The sequence below is a fragment of the Rhipicephalus microplus genome, chromosome 3 (assembly GCF_043290135.1).
Source record: "Rhipicephalus microplus isolate Deutch F79 chromosome 3, USDA_Rmic, whole genome shotgun sequence".
NCBI classification, from domain to species: domain Eukaryota; kingdom Metazoa; phylum Arthropoda; class Arachnida; order Ixodida; family Ixodidae; genus Rhipicephalus; species Rhipicephalus microplus.
The window spans coordinates 227,528,524-227,547,011 of record NC_134702.1 but is presented as its reverse complement, the minus strand read 5'-3'; the positions used below and the strand labels follow the sequence as shown (position 1 = coordinate 227,547,011).

The 18,488-nt window shown below is 47.3% G+C and overlaps 1 protein-coding gene across 2 annotated transcripts in view; it reads left to right on the top strand.

Annotated features, from left to right (window-relative positions):
- LOC142804148 (caspase-7-like) overlaps positions 1-18,488 on the top strand; it is a 73,273-nt gene that overhangs the window by 22,005 nt on the left and 32,780 nt on the right. For both annotated transcript variants that reach the window (XM_075890752.1, XM_075890753.1), the window contains exon 2: positions 15,629-15,857. In XM_075890752.1, the coding sequence (XP_075746867.1) occupies positions 15,629-15,857 (229 nt within the window). The remainder of the gene's footprint in view (positions 1-15,628; positions 15,858-18,488) is intronic.

The following is an 18,488-nucleotide window of genomic DNA, read 5'->3' as shown; positions in this document are numbered from 1 at the left end:
AAATTTAAATGCTTTATTACGAGCAAAGAAAGGTGGTATGTTCAAGGCATAGGAACTATATGTATAGCCACGGCCACGGCTGTGTAGAGCATGCAAGCAGATGGTTTTTGCTCTGTGGGGCAAAACCTTAAGGCAGTATTGGGCACTGATGTAGTTAGCCTCACAACTAGGACATGAATGCTCCTGATACACCACTTCAGAGCCCCAAACTGTCTCAAGGTTTCGCACCATAGAGTAAAAACTGGCTTCTCGCGTGCTCTACACGTACGTGGCCGCGGCTGTACAATTTTTGTTAGTTAATACAATGAGCTTACAGAATGTCCATTGTACAACTGCCTTGGGAATAATGAAATATTTCCAAAAGTAATTGGCTTATGAAAAATGTTTGCATCAATGCTTTTATTGCGTGTGTCACAAAGTGGGCAAAATGTGTCATTTCCCCTGGCATGACCACAAAATGAGTTAGACTGTCTAGCCTTAGAGTCTTCACTTTGTTACCTCTGTATCACTCAATGCAGAAGTTCGCCTGTGGTTAATGATCCACCATTGCATTCTGCATATTTTCTCATGCCTCTCTGTAATTGGTTGAACTGCTTGCATTTAACAAACCTTGCATACTAAATACATTTGAAGCTCTTACAAAAGTCGTGATTAGGGGTGTGGTATTAGCTAAATGTTTCAAATAAAAATCAAATAGCATTTTATTAGATTTGGTACTCGAATAAACTATTGAATATTCGGATTGGCAAATATTTTAGTAAGAATATTAGAATAATCGGCACCAATGGGAAAATCCCCAAAGAAAGAACATGTCGGAAGAGCAAACAACTCTTTCTTTTTTTTATTTAGTGTATAGCCAAGATGCATGCAATTCCAAGATTTTATGTGAAAATAGAAGCTTTACCCATCACAGGAGGATTTCTCACTTTAAGCACCAGTGTCATCGAAGCAAATGTGTCCTTAATCCACTATCATGATCATTAGATTGACAATGTTCATTCATGAAACATTGTTTAGCTTTGAGGTCTTTGTATTATTTAAAAAGCTAGTGACAAACTACTGCCTCAAAGATGGAAGTAAATGCTACATTCATTGTATAGTTAACCCCGCAGAGCGCCTGCGCAAGTAGGCGTTTGGTGTGAAGCGACACCACGGACCCGAGCTAACGGGGGAGTTTCTACTCCCTCCCACGCCTAGCCGTGCGTGGCTTTGCCGTGTCCGGGGAAAAGGGGATCCTGGGGGTTGAGCCGACGCTGGGTGATTGGACCGTTAAGGCCCCCCAACAGAGGCAACACACCCCTTTGGCCCCGGCTTCACGTAGACGGCACCCTGGGCTGACCCACCCAGGGGAAATCGGCAGTCGCCTTTTCCTATCTCCCTCTCCCTACATCTTCGTCTTTATCTCTTACTATTTATCTGTCCTGTCTTCTACTCTCTTCCGTTTACTTCCAAACTTCCTGGCGGCTAGGGTTAACCCTGTGCAAATAGCCTACCTTGGTCTAGGCGCATTGGGTTATAGTTGCGTTGTACGGCTGGCGTCTGCAGGTTTTAGCATCCACAAACTTGTAGCGTCCCCTCGTTGGGCTCCGTGGTGGGTAGCCGCCAACGCTTCTGAAGAAAATTAAACTGGCATGCATAGAGCATTTCCCTTATTAAGTGATCGTACCGCCTTAAAGCGTGTACGCACCGAAGGCTTAGGCTTTTTCAACCGATCAAGTGAAAACTTCCCCCATTTTCATGTTATACATAGTGAGATAAGCAGCAAGCAAGCCAGAACTGTATCCCCCTTTGTAGTAGCCAGATGTCTCACAGAAACTCTTGGAGCCGGGTACAAAGTTACGAAAATGGCCTGCGGAGACCTCCTCCTTGAAGTTCGAGAAAAAGAACAGTTTGAAAAGCTACAGAATCTATCAACTTTTGGTGACACTCCCATCACTGTAACGCCACACAAATCGATGAACACAACTCGTGGAGTAGTATCTGATGCTGATTTGCTAGGCTTGACTGAAGAGGAACTTCTGGAGGGGTGGAAGAGTCAGAATGTGACCAATGTACAAAGGATCACCATTAGAAGAGACAACAAGGTAACACCAACGAAACACCTGATACTCACGTTCGCTTCCAGTAATCTGCCAGAAAGTATTCAAACAGGGTACACAAAGACGTCAATCAGACCATACATACCTAACCCGCGTCGTTGTTTTAAATGCCAGAAGTATGGCCACGGCTCACAAAGCTGTCGTGGTCAGCAAACTTGTGCACAATGTGGAGTGTCAGGCCACAATTCTGACAATTGCGAAGAACCATCACACTGTGTGAACTGTGGTGGAAATCATGCCGCGTACTCACGTTCATGTTCTTTCTGGAAAAAAGAAAAAGAGATCATCACTTTGAAGATAAAAGAAAACATTACATTTAAAGAAGCAAGAAAAAGAGTCTCACCATTTTATGGCCCCACATATGCTGATGCGGCGCGCCAGGGGGCAGTGTCGCACCAGCCCTCGCCACTCCTTCGGCCTGCGCAGAGCGAGCCATTGGCTGTGGCGCCTGCCCCCAAGGCGGCAGTAGTTGAATCCACTCCGCCTACTATTGAACAGAGACCAGGGACTCCAGGGTCCTCGGGTCTCAAGGCCTCACCTCGCCAGGCGAGGCCCAAGATTCGAAAAACCAGCTCGCATGAGCGGGCATCCAGTGCCTCCGAGGAGGCAATGGATACGGCGGCACCCCTAGTGCCAAAAGAACGGCGCGGCTCTCTCGAGCACGCCAAGAAAACCAAAAAGCTCATAACAGGGCCTGACAATGGCCCTGGTACTCGAGCTCGACCTTTCAGCTTTAACAAGTCTCTCCCTAAACGTACACACAGCACTACTTTACTTCCAATATGGACACACAAATTATACATTGGAACGTCAGAGGACTGCTCAAGAACCTCGACGACGTACAAGAGCTTTTATACAAATACTCACCTCAAGTGCTGTGTGTACAAAAAACACACCTAAAATCCTCCAATACAAATTTTTTACGTGCTTACGTCATATACCGAAAGGACCGAGATGATGCTGTGGCGTCATCCGGTGGCGTAGCCATTATTATCAACCAAGGAGTAGCGTGTGCACATTTACCACTCCAGACATCTCTTGAGGCGGTGGCTGTTCGAGCGGTACTTTTAAACAAACTCGTCACCATCTGCTCTTTGTATGTACCTCCCCACCACCGTCGTGAAAGACGTGAATTTCAGTCCTTAATAGACAAACTGCCAGAACCTTATTTGCTTCTTGGGGACCTAAATGCACATAGTGGACTGTGGGGCGATTCTCGCTGTGATGCAGGAGGTCGTCTCATTGAACAATTTCTCTTCTCTTCCGGTGCCTGTTTGTTGAATAGGAAATAGCCAACATACTATAACGTTGCCAACAAAACTTACTCGTCTATCGACCTCAGCATCGTATCACCTTCACTCCTACCCCTACTCAAATGGAAAATCATAAATAATCTATATGGTAGTGACCATTTTCCTGTAGTGTTGAGTTCAAAAACAACATATGAAGGTCCTCTACACGTTCCCAAATGGCTGATAAACAAAGCAGACTGGGAACAATTTCAAAAGATTACACACTTAAGTTGGACCGACATATGCGGATTAGGCATAGATGAAGCTGTGCAGTACTTCACGGCTTTTCTTGCTGACGCAGCAGCCAAGTGCATTCCACAAACATCTGGAATGCCCGGCAAATGACACGTCCCATGATGGAACACAGAGTGTCGTAATGCGCGAAAGGAACAGAACAGGGCATGGAGGTTGCTGCGGAACTCACCAACAGCCGAAAATCTTGACACCTTCAAGAAAATAAAGTCTCAAGGAAGGAGAACGCGTCGGCAGGCCTGAAGAGAAAAATGGCACAAGTTTTTATGAGGGATAAATTCGTATACACAAGAGGCCAAAGTCTGGAACATGGTTCGTAGGGTAGCAGGAAGAAAAGTACACTCACTCCCACTCGTAAACACTCAGGGTGATACCTTGGAAGATCAGGCGAACTTCCTCGGTGCACACTTTGAACGGGTATCCAGCTCGTCCCACTATACTGACACTTTCCAAAAATACAGAACAAGAATAGAAAAGCAGAAACTCGAACACAAATCCACCAAATACGAGGCATATAACCAAGCTTTCAGTCTAGCTGAGCTCCGAACATCTCTAAACTCCTGCAGTACTTCTGCCCCAGGTTCTGACCGTGTGATGTATGAAATGTTAAAAAACCTACCAAACGAAACCCGAAAAACCTTACTTTGTTTGTACAATGCTATTTGGTCTTCTGGCACTATTCCTACCTCCTGGAAAGAGGCTATTGTTATTCCCATTTTGAAAGAGGGCAAGGACCCTTCTTTAGCTTCAAGTTATAGGCCTATTGCACTTACAAGCTGCTTGTGCAAAGTCTTCGAAAAAATGATAAACTGCCGACTTGTACATATCCTTGAAACAAACAATTTGCTCGACCCATTTCAGTGCGGTTTTCGAGAAAGTAGATCCACCACAGACCACCTTGTTCGTATCGAGGCACAGATCAGAGACGCCTTCGTCCATAAACAATATTTTCTTTCTGTGTTCCTCGATATCGAAAGGGCTTATGATACAACATGGCGTTTTGGAATTCTAAGAGACCTGTCCCACTTTGGTGTGCGCCGAAGAATGTTTCACATAATCGAAAGTTACCTGTCAAACCGGACATTCCGTGCCCGAGTGGGCACGGTTCTTTCCCAAACATTTGTCCAGGAAACAGGCGTGCCACAAGGTGGTGTACTTAGCTGCACACTTTTTCTCATCAAAATGAATTCTTTGCACTCGTCCATTCCCCGCAATATGTTCTATTGTACATATGTCGACGACGTTCAGCTTGGCTTCAAGTCATGCAACTTGGCCATGTGTGAGCGGCAGGTTAGCTGGGTTTAAATAAGGTCTCCAAATGGGCAGATGAAAACGGATTTCGACTTAACCCACAAAAAAGCACGTGTGTCTTGTTCTCTCGAAAGAGAGGCACGCACTCGGAACCTGACATTCGACTGAACGGGCAACGTCTGTCCGTCAAAGGCGAGCATAAATTCTTAGGCTTGATCTTGGACAACAAGTTGACCTTCGTTTTGTACATCAAGTATTTAAAAACAAAATGTTTAAAAACCATGAGTGTTATAAAAGTGTTGTCACGTACTTCGTGGGGTAGTGATAGGCAATGCCTCATGAACCTCTATAGAAGCCTCATTCGCACCCGCTTAGATTATGGGGCCGTTGTCTATCAGTCTGCCACTCAAAGTGCCTTGAAGATGCTGGACCCCGTGCACCACTTGGGCATCCGCCTTTCTACGGGTGCTTTTCGCACCAGCCCCGTAGAAAGCCTTTATGTTGAGTCAAATGAGTGGTCGCTTCATCTGCAGAGAACTTATATGTCCTTTGTTTATTTCCTTAAGGTGAAAGCAGACAAAAAGCACCCCTCATACTCTACAATTAATGATTTGTCGAGCTCAACTCTGTTTCAAAACAGGCCTTCGATGAGGCAGCCCTTCTCAGTTCGCCTGAAATGTCTAGCTGAAGAAACTGCAGTGTCACTTGAACACAGTTTAATGGCTCCTGTAGCATACCCACCACCGTGGCAGTGGCAGACTATAGACTGCGATGTGTCTTTCCTAGAAGTTACAAAACATGCACCTATTGCCCATATCCGAACATACTTTTTTGAACTTCAACACAAATACACACATCCTGAGTTCTTCACAGATGCCTCGAAGACTAACTCCTCTGTGTCCTACGCTGCTGTCGGCCCATCCTTTTCGGATGCTGGCCCTCTACATCCACGCACAAGTATCTTCACAGCGGAAGCTTACACGATACTCGTGGCAGCTAAACACATCAAACAATTACAAATACAAAAAGCAGTAATTTATACAGACTCCCTCAGTGTGGTAACGGCTCTGCACAGTCTTAAAGAACAAAAAAACCCGGTCCTAGTCTCACTTTACTCCATTTTGTGCACACTCTACACACTCAAACAACATGTTGTAGTGTGCTGGGTGCCAGGGCACCGTGAGATCCAAGGCAACGTGAGGGCGGATCAGCTCGCTGCATCCGTCCACGAGAGCACCGCCATTACATCCATATCAATCCCGGCCCTTGATCTTGAGCCGTCTCTGAAACGAAACCTCAGGGACTACTGGCAGAGCAAGTGGGATACACACACACAAAACAAACTACACATTATTAAGCCACACCTTGGTCATTGGCTGCCAGTATCAAAATCACGTCATACAGAGGTAAAACTTACGAGGCTCAGGATAGGACACACATACACCACACACATATCTTTTGTTCGGTGGCGATCCACCATTGTGTGACAGATGTGGTGAAGCGTTAACAGTTCTTCACATGTTAATCCAGTGCAAACAGTTAGAAACTCTAAGAAAACAACACGTTCCATTGCCCTACCAACAACATATACTTTTACACCCTGCAATGTTTGTCGGTAGGGAACCGTTTTTTAGTCATAAATCATTATTAGCGTTTTTAAAGGAAATTCATATTTTTCATATCATATACCCGGGCATACCGTAGCACGACCTCTCTAGAGAGGTTTTTGCTGCGGTGGCTACACAGGAAAGCACTTGCCTCACGGCCCTTGGACACAAGGGTATGAACCAGTGAGGTACTTGTGCTAATGCCATACATGTCCACCATCGTTTTTCATTATCACTAACTTCTGTCACCTATTCACATCACACACACCTTTCACGACATGGTCAAAATTTTATTACTTGTATGTTTTTACCCGCCTTATTGCGAGGAATTTTATGGCCCTTATACAGCCGCTAATCACAATCATTGTCCACATTCTTTGTCCCATGAACTGGCACTCTTTGGCCATCAAATGGCCCTTGCGCCAAAAAAACACCATATATCATCATCATTGTATAGTTAAAAAACAAACAAACATTGAAGCCTCTACTCACTACTGTATGCGAGCTTACTTCAGTTTGCATATTTGGAGTATCTTTGGTCGGTTTTATATTGTCGTAATGTTGCTTTCTTGAAGCTTGTGAATATTTGTTTGGAATAAAAAATTGCTAGAATATTAGGCCTGTCTTGAACATGGTGGCCTTGCTATTTGATAGCTATTTGAGTAGTTTTTGATATGTATTTCTATTTGATTTGGTATGGTCATTATTCTGTTGGTATTTGATTCAGTTTTAAATTTTACCATTTGCTAAACCATAGGGATCACAGTTGTGTTGTGTTCACAAAGATCGTGTCACTTGCGTATTTCTACCGTGAAATTCTGCGCAAGTGCCCTTTCCAACAGTGAAAGAGCAATGAGGCCAGCTTTGGTGCAGAGGCAGGGTTGGGGTGGGGTGCTTGCTCGGTTGTGGACGAAAATTCAGAATGAGAACAGAAGAGCCATTAAGTGAATGTGCACCTGTTATTCTAATGAAATGCCTTATGCAATATGCATGCGTTTACTGTTTCGATCGAACAGGACGGAATCCTTGTCTGAAATTTCAAGTGTTATGACAAGGGAAAAAAGGTGTGGTGATGTGATAAATTGTGACAACAAACCATGCAATTCTGAGTACTGCAGAAGCACACTGTAGGAGTACTAAGAAATCGTGCAGTTATCGAAAGACTCAGAACTGGGCTTCCGAGGAACCGCAGCTGCAGATTCTGTAGTGGAGAACAGGCCAAAAGAATTGGTGGGGGAGGGGGAGGTTGCGCTCAGCTATTCACTGGTGCATTTTAATGTTATAATGTTGCAGTTCTTGTTATGCAGATGTTCTGGTGTCAGCGTTAGGGTTGTTGGCTGTGAGTGAAAAATCAGCGTAAACTGTGACTGAAAAATCCAGAGAGATGCAAAAAAATAAATGAAAATGTCTGTTTGGATCATATGTGAACCTGGGCTTTCTGTGTGGCAAGCAGGCGTGCTAACACATGGCTATGCTGTTACTTAACACTGCTTCTTCAAAAAACCGCCAGGCCAGCACGAAACGCACAGCACTGTCCCAGTGAAAGTTGGAGAGAGAGAACACAACTTTATTGTCGTCAGACTTAAGGAGGTAGGTGACCCGCCAGGCTGAACCTGATGGCCACCTCCTCTGCCCTTTGTACGGCCTGGAGCTGAACGGCCAGGCTGGTGGAGGTCAGAACTGCCTCCCACCCCTCTGGCGAGGGAGCGGCTAGGAGATCGAGAGAGGGGGGATCTTCCCTGCAGGCCCAGAGAATGTGATTAAGTGTGGCTATTGAGCCACAATGCGAGCAATGCGGATCAATCGAGTCGGGGTATATACGTGCATAAATGTATGGGCACGGAAATGAATGTGTTTGCAAGCGGCGCCAGATAACCTCCTGGCGCTTAGTTAGCTTATGGTGCGGGGGTGGTTTTGTCTGCCTCGAAAGACGGTAATATTGTGTGATGTCATGGTAGGATGTCAAGGCTTCACCAGGGTTTTCCAAATCAGAGGCGGGTACCACCGCTCGGCTGACGAATCCTCGAGCATATAGGTGGGCCGCCTCGTTCCCTGGGTTCCCCGCGTGAGCCGGCACCCATACCAGCGCAATGGAGGATAGTGCGTCTTCCTCAGCATCTGTAAGGAGACTGGGCAATAGTAAACGCAGAGTTGTGGGGGCCACAATGCCACGTGCGAAGTTGGATATAGCAGCCTTTGAGTCACTGAGTATAGTGGTGAATCCGGATGCTGCTGCTAGCGCTATCGCCGCTTCCTCAGCTTCTGTCGTATTAAGCACACGGACAGAAGCAGCCGCTTTAATTTGAGGTGAATTGGCGTTGTTGCCGGGGAGAGTGATTACGCTTATTGCATATGCTTTAGTAAACTCTCGGTATTGGGCGGCGTCAACGTACGCAACGGTTGGGTTGGACGCGTACGTTTTTTGCAAGAATTTGGCCCTCGCTTTCCTTCTACCGTCGTGATGGCTGGCCAACATGTTCTTTGGCAGTGGTTTTATGAGGAATTTCTTTCTGATGTTGGGGGGGATGACAGCCGGATCGTTACCCGTAGGAGATACCACATGGTCAATGTTAGCAAGGATCCAACGCCCCGTCCTGCTTCCCTGTAATCGGTGAATTTGCGCCGTAAGATGCGCTTCAAGAAGTTCTTCTAAGGTGTTATGCAGCCCAAGACTGAGGAGGTGCTCTGTCGATGTGTTTCGGGGGAGACCCAATGCCACCTTATACGCTTTGCGTAAGAGCCGATTTAGTTGGGCTCGCTCAGATTGAAGGAGGTGCAAATAAGGGAGGGCGTACGTGAAGCGCGACAAAACGAAGGCTTGAATTATCTGTAGCAGTTCTTTCTCCTTCATGCCTCGATTGCGAGCGCTCACTCGAGATATAAGATGGGCCGTCTGGTTCACGGTTACGGTGAGACGGTCTAGCGTAATGTTGTTGTGGTGGTTTGTTTGCACAATGAGTCCGAGTACTCTCATGTGGGCCACCTGCTTAATTGGCGTGTCATTGACATACACGTTAATACTAGGAAGTGGAGTCTTAATTTTGCGGCGATCTGGAGGTCGCAGTAATAGTAGCTCCGATTTGCTCTGGGAACACTCCAAACCCGCTTCTGACACGTGCTGAACGACTACGTCGGTTGCTCTTTGAAGAGTCTCCTCGATTTGACCATCGGATCCCACCGTCGTCCAGAGCGTGATGTCATCTGCGTAGAGGGTGTATCGCAGGCCGGGTATCGTGTCAAGTTTGGGAGGTAGTGACCTCATAGCGAGGTTGAAAAGGAAAGGGGACAAAACAGCTCCCTGCGGGGTGCCGCGATCACCGAGTGTGATGAGCTTAGAACGAAGGTCACCCACTGAGAGTTCAACCGTTCGATTAGATAAGAAAGCACGGACGTAGTTAAATATGCGTTCCCCGGATCGTAGTTCGGACAGACTGCCTAAAATGGCACTATGCTTCACGTTGTCAAATGCTTTGTGAAGGTCCAGACCGAGCAAAGCCTTGGTACTAGTGCCACTCTCAGGTCGTAGGAGATCGTGATGCAACTGGATGAGCGCATCCTGAGTGGATAGATGGGCCCTGAAGCCCAGCATTGTGGGGGGAAGTAGGCGGTGCTCTTCCGCGAAATTTTGCAAGCGACAGAGGACAACATGCTCCATTAGTTTGCCCAGGCAGGAGGTCAACGAGATTGGACGAAGATTCTCCAGGTCGAGTTTCTTGCCCGGTTTCGGTATAAACGCGACCCTTGCGTGTTTCCATTCTGATGGCAAATGGCCGGACCTCCAGCACTCATTCATATATTCAGTAATGGCCCCTACCGACTTTGGATCGAGGTTGCGCAGCGTCTTATTTGTCACCCCGTCAGGACCGGGTGCCGATGTTGTACGCAGTTTATGTAGCGCTATGCAAACCTCACTTTCCGAAATGTCGGCGTCCAACTGTTCGTTGGCTGTTCCAGTGTATTCAGGCAACTGCTCTGTGCTGTTCTGTTTCTGAGATGTGTTGATGTAGCGGGTGATGAGCTCCTCCAGCAGCTCTTCGTTGGTGCCCGGGTATTGATGGACAATTCGCGCGAGCTGTTTGCGTGCGGCCGACTTGGAGCTACCAGGGTCCAGCAGGTGTCGCAGAAGATGCCACGTTTTCTTGCAGCCCATCTGGCCATTGAGGCTGCCGCAAAGTTGGCCCCACTGTTGGCGTGTTAGCACAGCGGTGTGGGCTTCTAATTCACGTTCGAGCCTCGAGATGCGGCGGCGGAGCCTTGTGTTGTGACGTTGGCGCCGCCACCTACGCATGAGGCTTTCATGCGCCTCCCACATATGTAGAAGGCGTGAATCTGTTGATGGCTGTTCCGGAGTTACGTCTGCTTGGTATGTTGTAGCGTCCACATCTCGACTCAAAGAAAGTATCCATTCGTTCAAGTCCAATACCGAATCGGGTGCCGTTTCTTTGCGCAGTTGGCGGAATTTATCCCAGTCTGTAATGCGAGCTGTGGCTCGTTTTTTTACATTGCTTGTGGTTAACTCAATGGTTACCGCTAGAATGAAATGGTCACTTCCTACGGTGTGACCTGTGTTTTGCCAACGGGCACCCTCCGTGTTTTTGCAAAGGGAGAGGTCTGGGGTAGTATCTCGACATACGCTGTTCCCGATTCGCGTCGATTGCTCCGGATCATTGAGGATACTGAAACCTAGGTCGTGTATGATGCTCCATAATCGGCGACCCTTGGGGTTGGATTTCGGGTATCCCCATTCGGGATGTTTTGCGTTAAAATCGCCTAGTACGAGCAGCTTTGCATCCTTCGCCAGATTTGTTGCTTTCCGAAAGATGTAAGGTAGATCCGCAGCTGTATCTCTTGGAGGGCTGTATATATTTAAAATGAAGAGTGGCTTGTCTCCTCGTCTTTTTGGTATAATTTCCACCAGTGTGTGATGAATACTCGTACCCTCAATTTCATGTTGAATGGCTGTGACATTCTTGTGTACTAAGATGGCAGTGTGGCATTGTGCGCTCGCGGATATGTCTATTTTCTGATTATATGATGCGTATCCGGGCAGTTGAGCGGCAGTGTTCGTTTCTTGTAAAACTATGATGTCCGGCGAACATTCCCCATTTGGTGCATGGTTTTGAATATGCTGGATATGTTGCTGCAGATGGCCCTTCTTATTGCGGAAGCTCCTGCAGTTCCACTGCCAGACGGTGAGCGTGTGGAGAGCCGCCATGACTATGTTATTGGCGTAGGGGCCGGTGTTTGCCGGCTATTGGATGGTGTGCGGTGGATGGCCAACTGCACACTGAAGTCGGCCAGTGCAGCTTCGGTCGAGCTCTTTAACACGGCGAATGAGGTGGTTGTTTCCCGGATGGTTTGGTGGATCGCATTAAAGCGCGTTTCTATTTCAGCGTTCAGATCGGATTTCAGCGTTGAGATGGCTGCCGTGACTGCCGTCGTTACTTTTGTAGTGATGTCGGCGTCTGCGTGGAGTGAAGCTGTGGGTGTAGCTGCCTTGCGTTTATTAGCGTTCTGAAGTTGAGGAACTGGCGATAACGCCGGGTTTGGTGCCAGGGGGTTCGGATGTGCGTCTTGTGTTTCGGATGATGTGGGTGTAGTTTGTTTGTCGATACTGAGTGCTCTATCTATTTTGGCTTCTAGAGACTGGATGTAGCTAGTCAATTTAGCTATCTGGGACTGCTGGGCCGAGATTTGAGCCTTAAGGGCAGAATTCTCCTTTGCCAACTCCCTCACCTGTGAATCGGAAAATAGTAGTGATGCCGGGGCGCCCCGCTGCCAGGCCACCGACTTGGACGCTTCTCCGGGACCTCGACTGGATGAACGAGACACCGATGGGCTGCGCCTGGCTGATTTGGACCTTGAGTGAGATGAGGGCCTGCTGTCTCGTCGTTGGGCTGAGCGTGACCTCGGGCGCCTGCTGTGGGATCGACACCTGCTGCCACGTCGTTTAGCTGAACGAGACCCTGAGCGCCGGGTGTGGGATGGGGACCTGCTCTCTCGGCGCTGCTGCTGGTTGCTGCTGTTCCCGAGTGGTGGGAAAGATGCAGAATGGTCTCGAGATGATGGTGAGCGTCTGCTGGAGGAGCCACTGTGAGATGGGTTGCGATGGATGTTCGACGAAGGTTCTTGCGCTTCTTGCTTCGATTGCGGGGTGGGTGGCGCCTTCTTGATAAAGCGATACTTGCAGTTTGAGCTGCCGGTGTTGTGTGCACCATTGCAGACGATGCAGCGTGGCGTGCATGCGGGTGTTTCGCCCTGTCCTGGTGTGGGGTGTTCCTCTCCGCAACGGCGGCACCGCTGCTTACGTGGCATCGGGCAAACATCCGTGCGGTGACCAACCTTGCGGCAGTTAAAACACGATTCCACCCTGTTGTAGAACGGGTACAGCCTGATGTCGGTTCCGTGGTAGAATATCCACTTTGGAAGGTTTGGCGTCATTAGTGCAACCACGACGTGCCTAGTTTGGCCCAAGCGTCTTCCACTCACGATAGGAATGGTGGGGTTGCTGGCTTGTAGGTCTGCCAAAATCTCTTCGTCTGAGAAGTCATCGTATGCATGGAACATGATGCCTCGTATGGCGTCGTCTGGAGGGGGGGCGTAGACATGGAGCTCGATAGTAGCAGCGCCGATGGTAATCGACTTCACTCGAAGGTAGGCTTGGGCGCGTTGCGAGTCGATCACGCTCAAGGTAAAGGTATTATTGGTGGGGTGCGTCCGAAGGCGATCCCGACTTGCTGGTGGCTGATCTGGCAGTGAAGCTGCCTTGAGCAGGGCGTCGTGCAATTGCCACGGCGGCACTTTCGTCAAGTCGATGGGCGTTCTTGGACGTCCTACTATATGAATGGAGTCTTGCGGCAATCGGGGGAGTGGTGCCCGCCGACGTAACCGAGGCGGACGTGACTTGACCTGGGGTTGGCGTTCCGGCACAGCGGCGCGGGCATTCTCCGACGTACACGGTTGAAGAACGGGCTTGCCTTGGTTTTGAAGTTCCCGTCGGCGTCGTTCCTGGGCACGATAGCCGGGCGATTGCCAGGAATCGTCGGACCACTCCTCTTCAGAGATGGTATGACCTTCTACGACGCACTCCATTCCGGTGGGCGGCTGGGCACGACGATGTGAGTAGCGTGAGACGCTGCACCAGGCTTAGGCAAGGAGCCGGACGCGCGCTGAGCCAGCTAGGCTCAGGGCGGCGAGCGGCGTTGGTCGGGTCAGCAGATGCTCCTGGGAGAATCTTGATAAATCCAGTGCAGAGAGTGATATCCGCGCGTTCCCAATAACCTCATGCACCCACTCATACATAAATTATTGGTCAGTAAGCACGCGTCGCAGCGAAAATGCCGAAAGGCTCGGGAGACGATGTACAGTGCGTCCTACTGCTCCGAGCGTCTCCTGTTATCCTCTCTGAAAGTTGGAAGAGTGGCCTTTCAGAGCTTTTCTTTTTTAACTCTGGGTAGCTGCTGCAAGCACACTTGCAGGGTATCCACTACAGAATTAATCATTGTATAGTAGGCAGGCATTCACTATGCCATCCTTTGTCATTCTTCGGAGAAGCATCGTAGTCACTGCACCCTTGCAAGGAGCCTTGGGCATTTTTTTTTTGTGTTGTGGCTAGTGACGGTGAAGAATTATGCCATAAGCTTTTGTAATCCCCATAATTCCCCACAGTGGATATGCGCTACAGTTAATAGTTGAACAAGATGAAGCTTTTATAAACGGTTGGAACATTTGACGACACACTCATTCTGCTGTTCGCATTGTGTGACACCTCGTTGTTCCTTACTGTTCTAAAACACTTTATTACTCATAATAACACGATTCCTTTCTGACATCAAGCTTGCTAAGGCCAGGTTCCCAGCACTGGCGTGGCTCAGCTGGAATACTTGGCGTGCACACAGGAGACCCGTGTTCAAATCTCGATGTGTCTTGGTGTTTTTCGTTTTCTAAGTTCCTTTTCTTATTTCGTGTGATAATGGTGTTACAGACACCGTCGGCAGCGGTGGCGACGGCAGACAACTACAGCCCTTCACGCGACCCTTGTCTCATAACATAACATCTCGTAACAGCTTTCGCTGTAATAAAGAAAGCATCAATTTTATGTAGTAGGGATGTCCTTAAAGCATGTAACATAGCATGGCAGAAGTGTAGATTGCGACAGGTATCAAAACATGTGAATTGCATGAGTGTGTGTATAAAGGCCACTCATAACAAGTTGTGCAGACATTCAATTACCATCATCAGCAAAAGCACTGAGAAAGTGAGCAGCTGCATTGTTTTGTGTGTTGGCTTAAAGGCACATGGTGAGCTTTTCACTGATTCACAAAAGTAAGAATTATGGTGTAGTGGGCACTTGACAACTGTATTTCCAGTAGACATTCCAAGATTATTCGAAACGCCCAATGTCACTCACAGTTGTTCGTTTCCTTGCAGCACGTTTGAGGCATGCACTGAAAACCAAGGCCTGGCTAGCAGTTGAGAAGGCAATGTGCGCGATACGCAATTACGCTATTGCTACTCTTGAAAAGGAAGCTCAAGCGTCCTCCAGGCCTTTTAGATGATACGCGTTTTGGGATCGAGCTCAATTCGGTGTGCGGTGTGATCTCCCTCACTGTACATGTGCGTCTTCCCCCTTCTCACCTCACAACGCCAAAGCAAGCAGCTTCTGCTAGCTAGTTTCTTGATTAAAAAAACTGACTGCCCATGCTGCAAAACTGTTCACTGGCTGGTCTGTATATGTAGGCACTCGATCTTGACCTCCAAGGTAGTTTAGGTGGGAGATTTCTCCGATGCGTTGTTAAACAATAAGTATTTGCAGCGCGCACATTAACTAAAAGCGGACTTCTGGTCTCTGTGTGCAATCGGAGTCTTCTGTCTCTCATTGCCCATTAGCAGAGATTGGAATGTTCTAGTGGGAAACGCCAGTCCATCGCTGCCTGGTTTGCACCTTCCCAGGTTTTTCTCCTGCGCATCGCCGTGATGAGCGCCAGCTTCAATCCCGCTGCCTGCATTCACTGCTTTTCATCTATTACATGGTGCCCTTTAGCGGGAGATGGCGTAATTGTTTTTTAATCTACTAAAAAGGGAAAGGGTTGCTTGCTGAGGATCTCACAACACTTGCATGTTGCAGGAAAAGAAAGACCTGAATGAGCGCAACCTGTGCCTGCTGTATCGACTTCCTAAGAGGGGGCCACTAGCCTATGACCGCTTCCTCTCCATTCTTCGAGAGAATGGCATGTTCCAGGCGGTTGGGCTACTAACCGGGCGACCTCCACCAGAACCGCCTGCAGTGCAACCTCTACCACACGGGGTGCAGCCTTTTGGCGGTGGCGATGCCCGTGTTGACTCTGCTCACAATGGTGGGTGGTGCTCGTGAGTGGCGGAATTTGAGCTGGCCATTGCTTAAAAATAGAAACAATTCTTGTATATTACCAACGGATGAATAGATCCAGCTCTTGATCACAAACCTGTTATTGTATTATTCCGTGTTAGCTTTGTACGTGCAACCAAGTTTTTATCATGTGTGTCAACCTTGGCACTTCCCTTATTTTTGTAAAGTTTCTTACCTGAGAATAGGTTGAATAAATACGTTAACAAAACTATAATCACACTTCAGGATGCTCTAGCAAATGTCTGCATGCCAGTTTTGGCAATGTGGGTTTTTAAGAGCATGTGTGGTCCACTGTCGAGCTCCACTTAACAATGTAACACGGTCGCAGCTCTCCGTTGTCAGGAACTGCTGGACATGCTCTGTAGTGACTGATTATTGCATGTATTTTCTCAATGCATTTTGAGCCATTTCTACAAGAGTAAGTAAACTATCCATCTTCCTTTCATTCCATTCCGAAACCAAAAATGTCAGTCTAATGCTTCAGTAATGCGGAAAGGTGGGCTGGTTGGTTTTACTGCATACTGAAATTTTAGCAGACACACTCGAGGACACAGAAAACAGGTTCAGGAGGACCAGCGCTAGTCTTTGTGAACCTTTCGCCTGTGTCCTTGTGAGTGTTGGCTAAAGTTTCAGTACTATATCTAAAGCTTCTCCTTCTCTCACTTTTTTTTTGGTGACTGGAATAGATAGAAGGAGTAGGCAGAGGTTTGGGACAGCAAATGCTTGACAGGCCCCTCATTTGGTTTGGATATTACAAACAAAAAAGCTCAGTGTATAGATCACTTAGAAGCAATTTAGTTTCCACGTTGCGAGGAGCATGGGTGGCATGAAAGCAATTGAATGTTGCTCTTCTTCGTTCCACAAGAATCACATTTAGGGAGACAGTGCAAGCTGGCAGGCACGTATCTACATCAGCTGCATCTTTTAGAATATTCCATGAAGTCACATACTCTCGGCCATGCCAGTAATGTCATTCGCATACGACTTCAGTGCATCATTTAAAGAAACGGTGAAGGATTTTGAAAAAAATAATGTTATGTAGCTTTGTTACAGGACTTTGTGTGCGAGCTTGAAAATCTGCTAAAAGATTTGCTTAAACCAGTGCACAGTAATCCTAGTTTTACATTAATGTGGAGCAAGAGTCTTGGGTGGCATTGTGAAACTCATCAGCTCTAATTGGTTGAGCCTTTGTGACATCATTGCAGGTGGTGCCAAGGTATTTGGCTGCATACATGAGCAGACAATACTTCATTGTAAATCTTTTTTATTTTTTGTTTTAAACAAGCGCATAGCTCTTTTTATAGTCCGTCGTGGCAGTCGCGCTTTCATTATACATTTGTAAATGATTGCGCCAGTTGCCTATGCCTGGGCGATGACTGGAGATACTGGTTGCACCTATGATGCAGCACATGAAAGAATGGCCCGTCCCTCAGCGTCTGGCTGTGCTGAACACAAGATGAAAATACTTGTGCTCTTTGCTTATCTCCAATCCACTGTTATCATAACTGTCGCTGAGACTCGCCATTTTCATATCACCATATCTGAAGCAGTTTCTACGACATGAGCGCCTTAGATTCTAATTTTGCTTGATATAAGGACATTTGATTGTGATCAAATGTCTTGGTTACAATTATAGGCTGTCATCTGCATCATGAGTGGCTGTTGCATCATGTAGCAGGGACAATTCCTGCTCTTTATAGCAAAACACGACCAGCGTCGGGTTTAACAGAGTCTGTCTCGTGTGACATTGGCTTGATAAAACCATTTTTGCTGGTAATTAAGTTCAGCTGGGTTAAATATTTTTCATTCAAAAACTGTTGCTCCTTCCTGGGTACAACAACTGAGTTTCTTGTCAGTGTGTTGATTTTAACACCCCGAAGCAATGCAGGCTGTTAGAGGCCATAGTACAGAGCTATGGATGAGGGCTACTATCGGAGATTTTTTTAACATGCGCTGACATCGCACATTATACATGGGCTTCTATCATTTCAGTTCCATCGAAGTGGGACTGCTGTGGCTATGATATAATCTGTTTCTGTCAGGTCAGCAGCCAAGCAGTGGAACCGCCGTGCCACCTCTTAGTTTCTAGTTGATTTATTTCATTTGGCACGACGATACATGTGGCAGTCGAGGATTGCAGCCAATTGAATCCCAGAGGGAGAAAACTATAATGAGAATCAGTGCCTGTGTGATGGTATACAATGGGAAAACCACTCGATAGTGATTCAAAGTGAGTGTTTTGTGGAAGCAAACGCATAATGTCTTAAAGTGAGTGTTTTGTGGAAGCAAGCGTATACTAATGCCTTGTTTGGACGTAACAATAACCAGTATTTTAACAAATAGATGTTGTCCAATAATCATTTACACTGTTCAGGTTTGGGGACCCAGTGAGCTAATGCACCACGAACCACTTGGACTGCGCAGCTGTGTTCGCGATCATGTCACAACTGCATATGGTATTGCATCTGAAGGCTGTGCATAATTTTTGCATGCCGAGTTCACTTCAACTCGTTCGTCGAGAGAAGTGGTAGCAATTTCTATCTGAATTCCCAGAACTGAGTGTAAATTGTAGGCCATGTGCTGTGCCATGCTGTTTGGC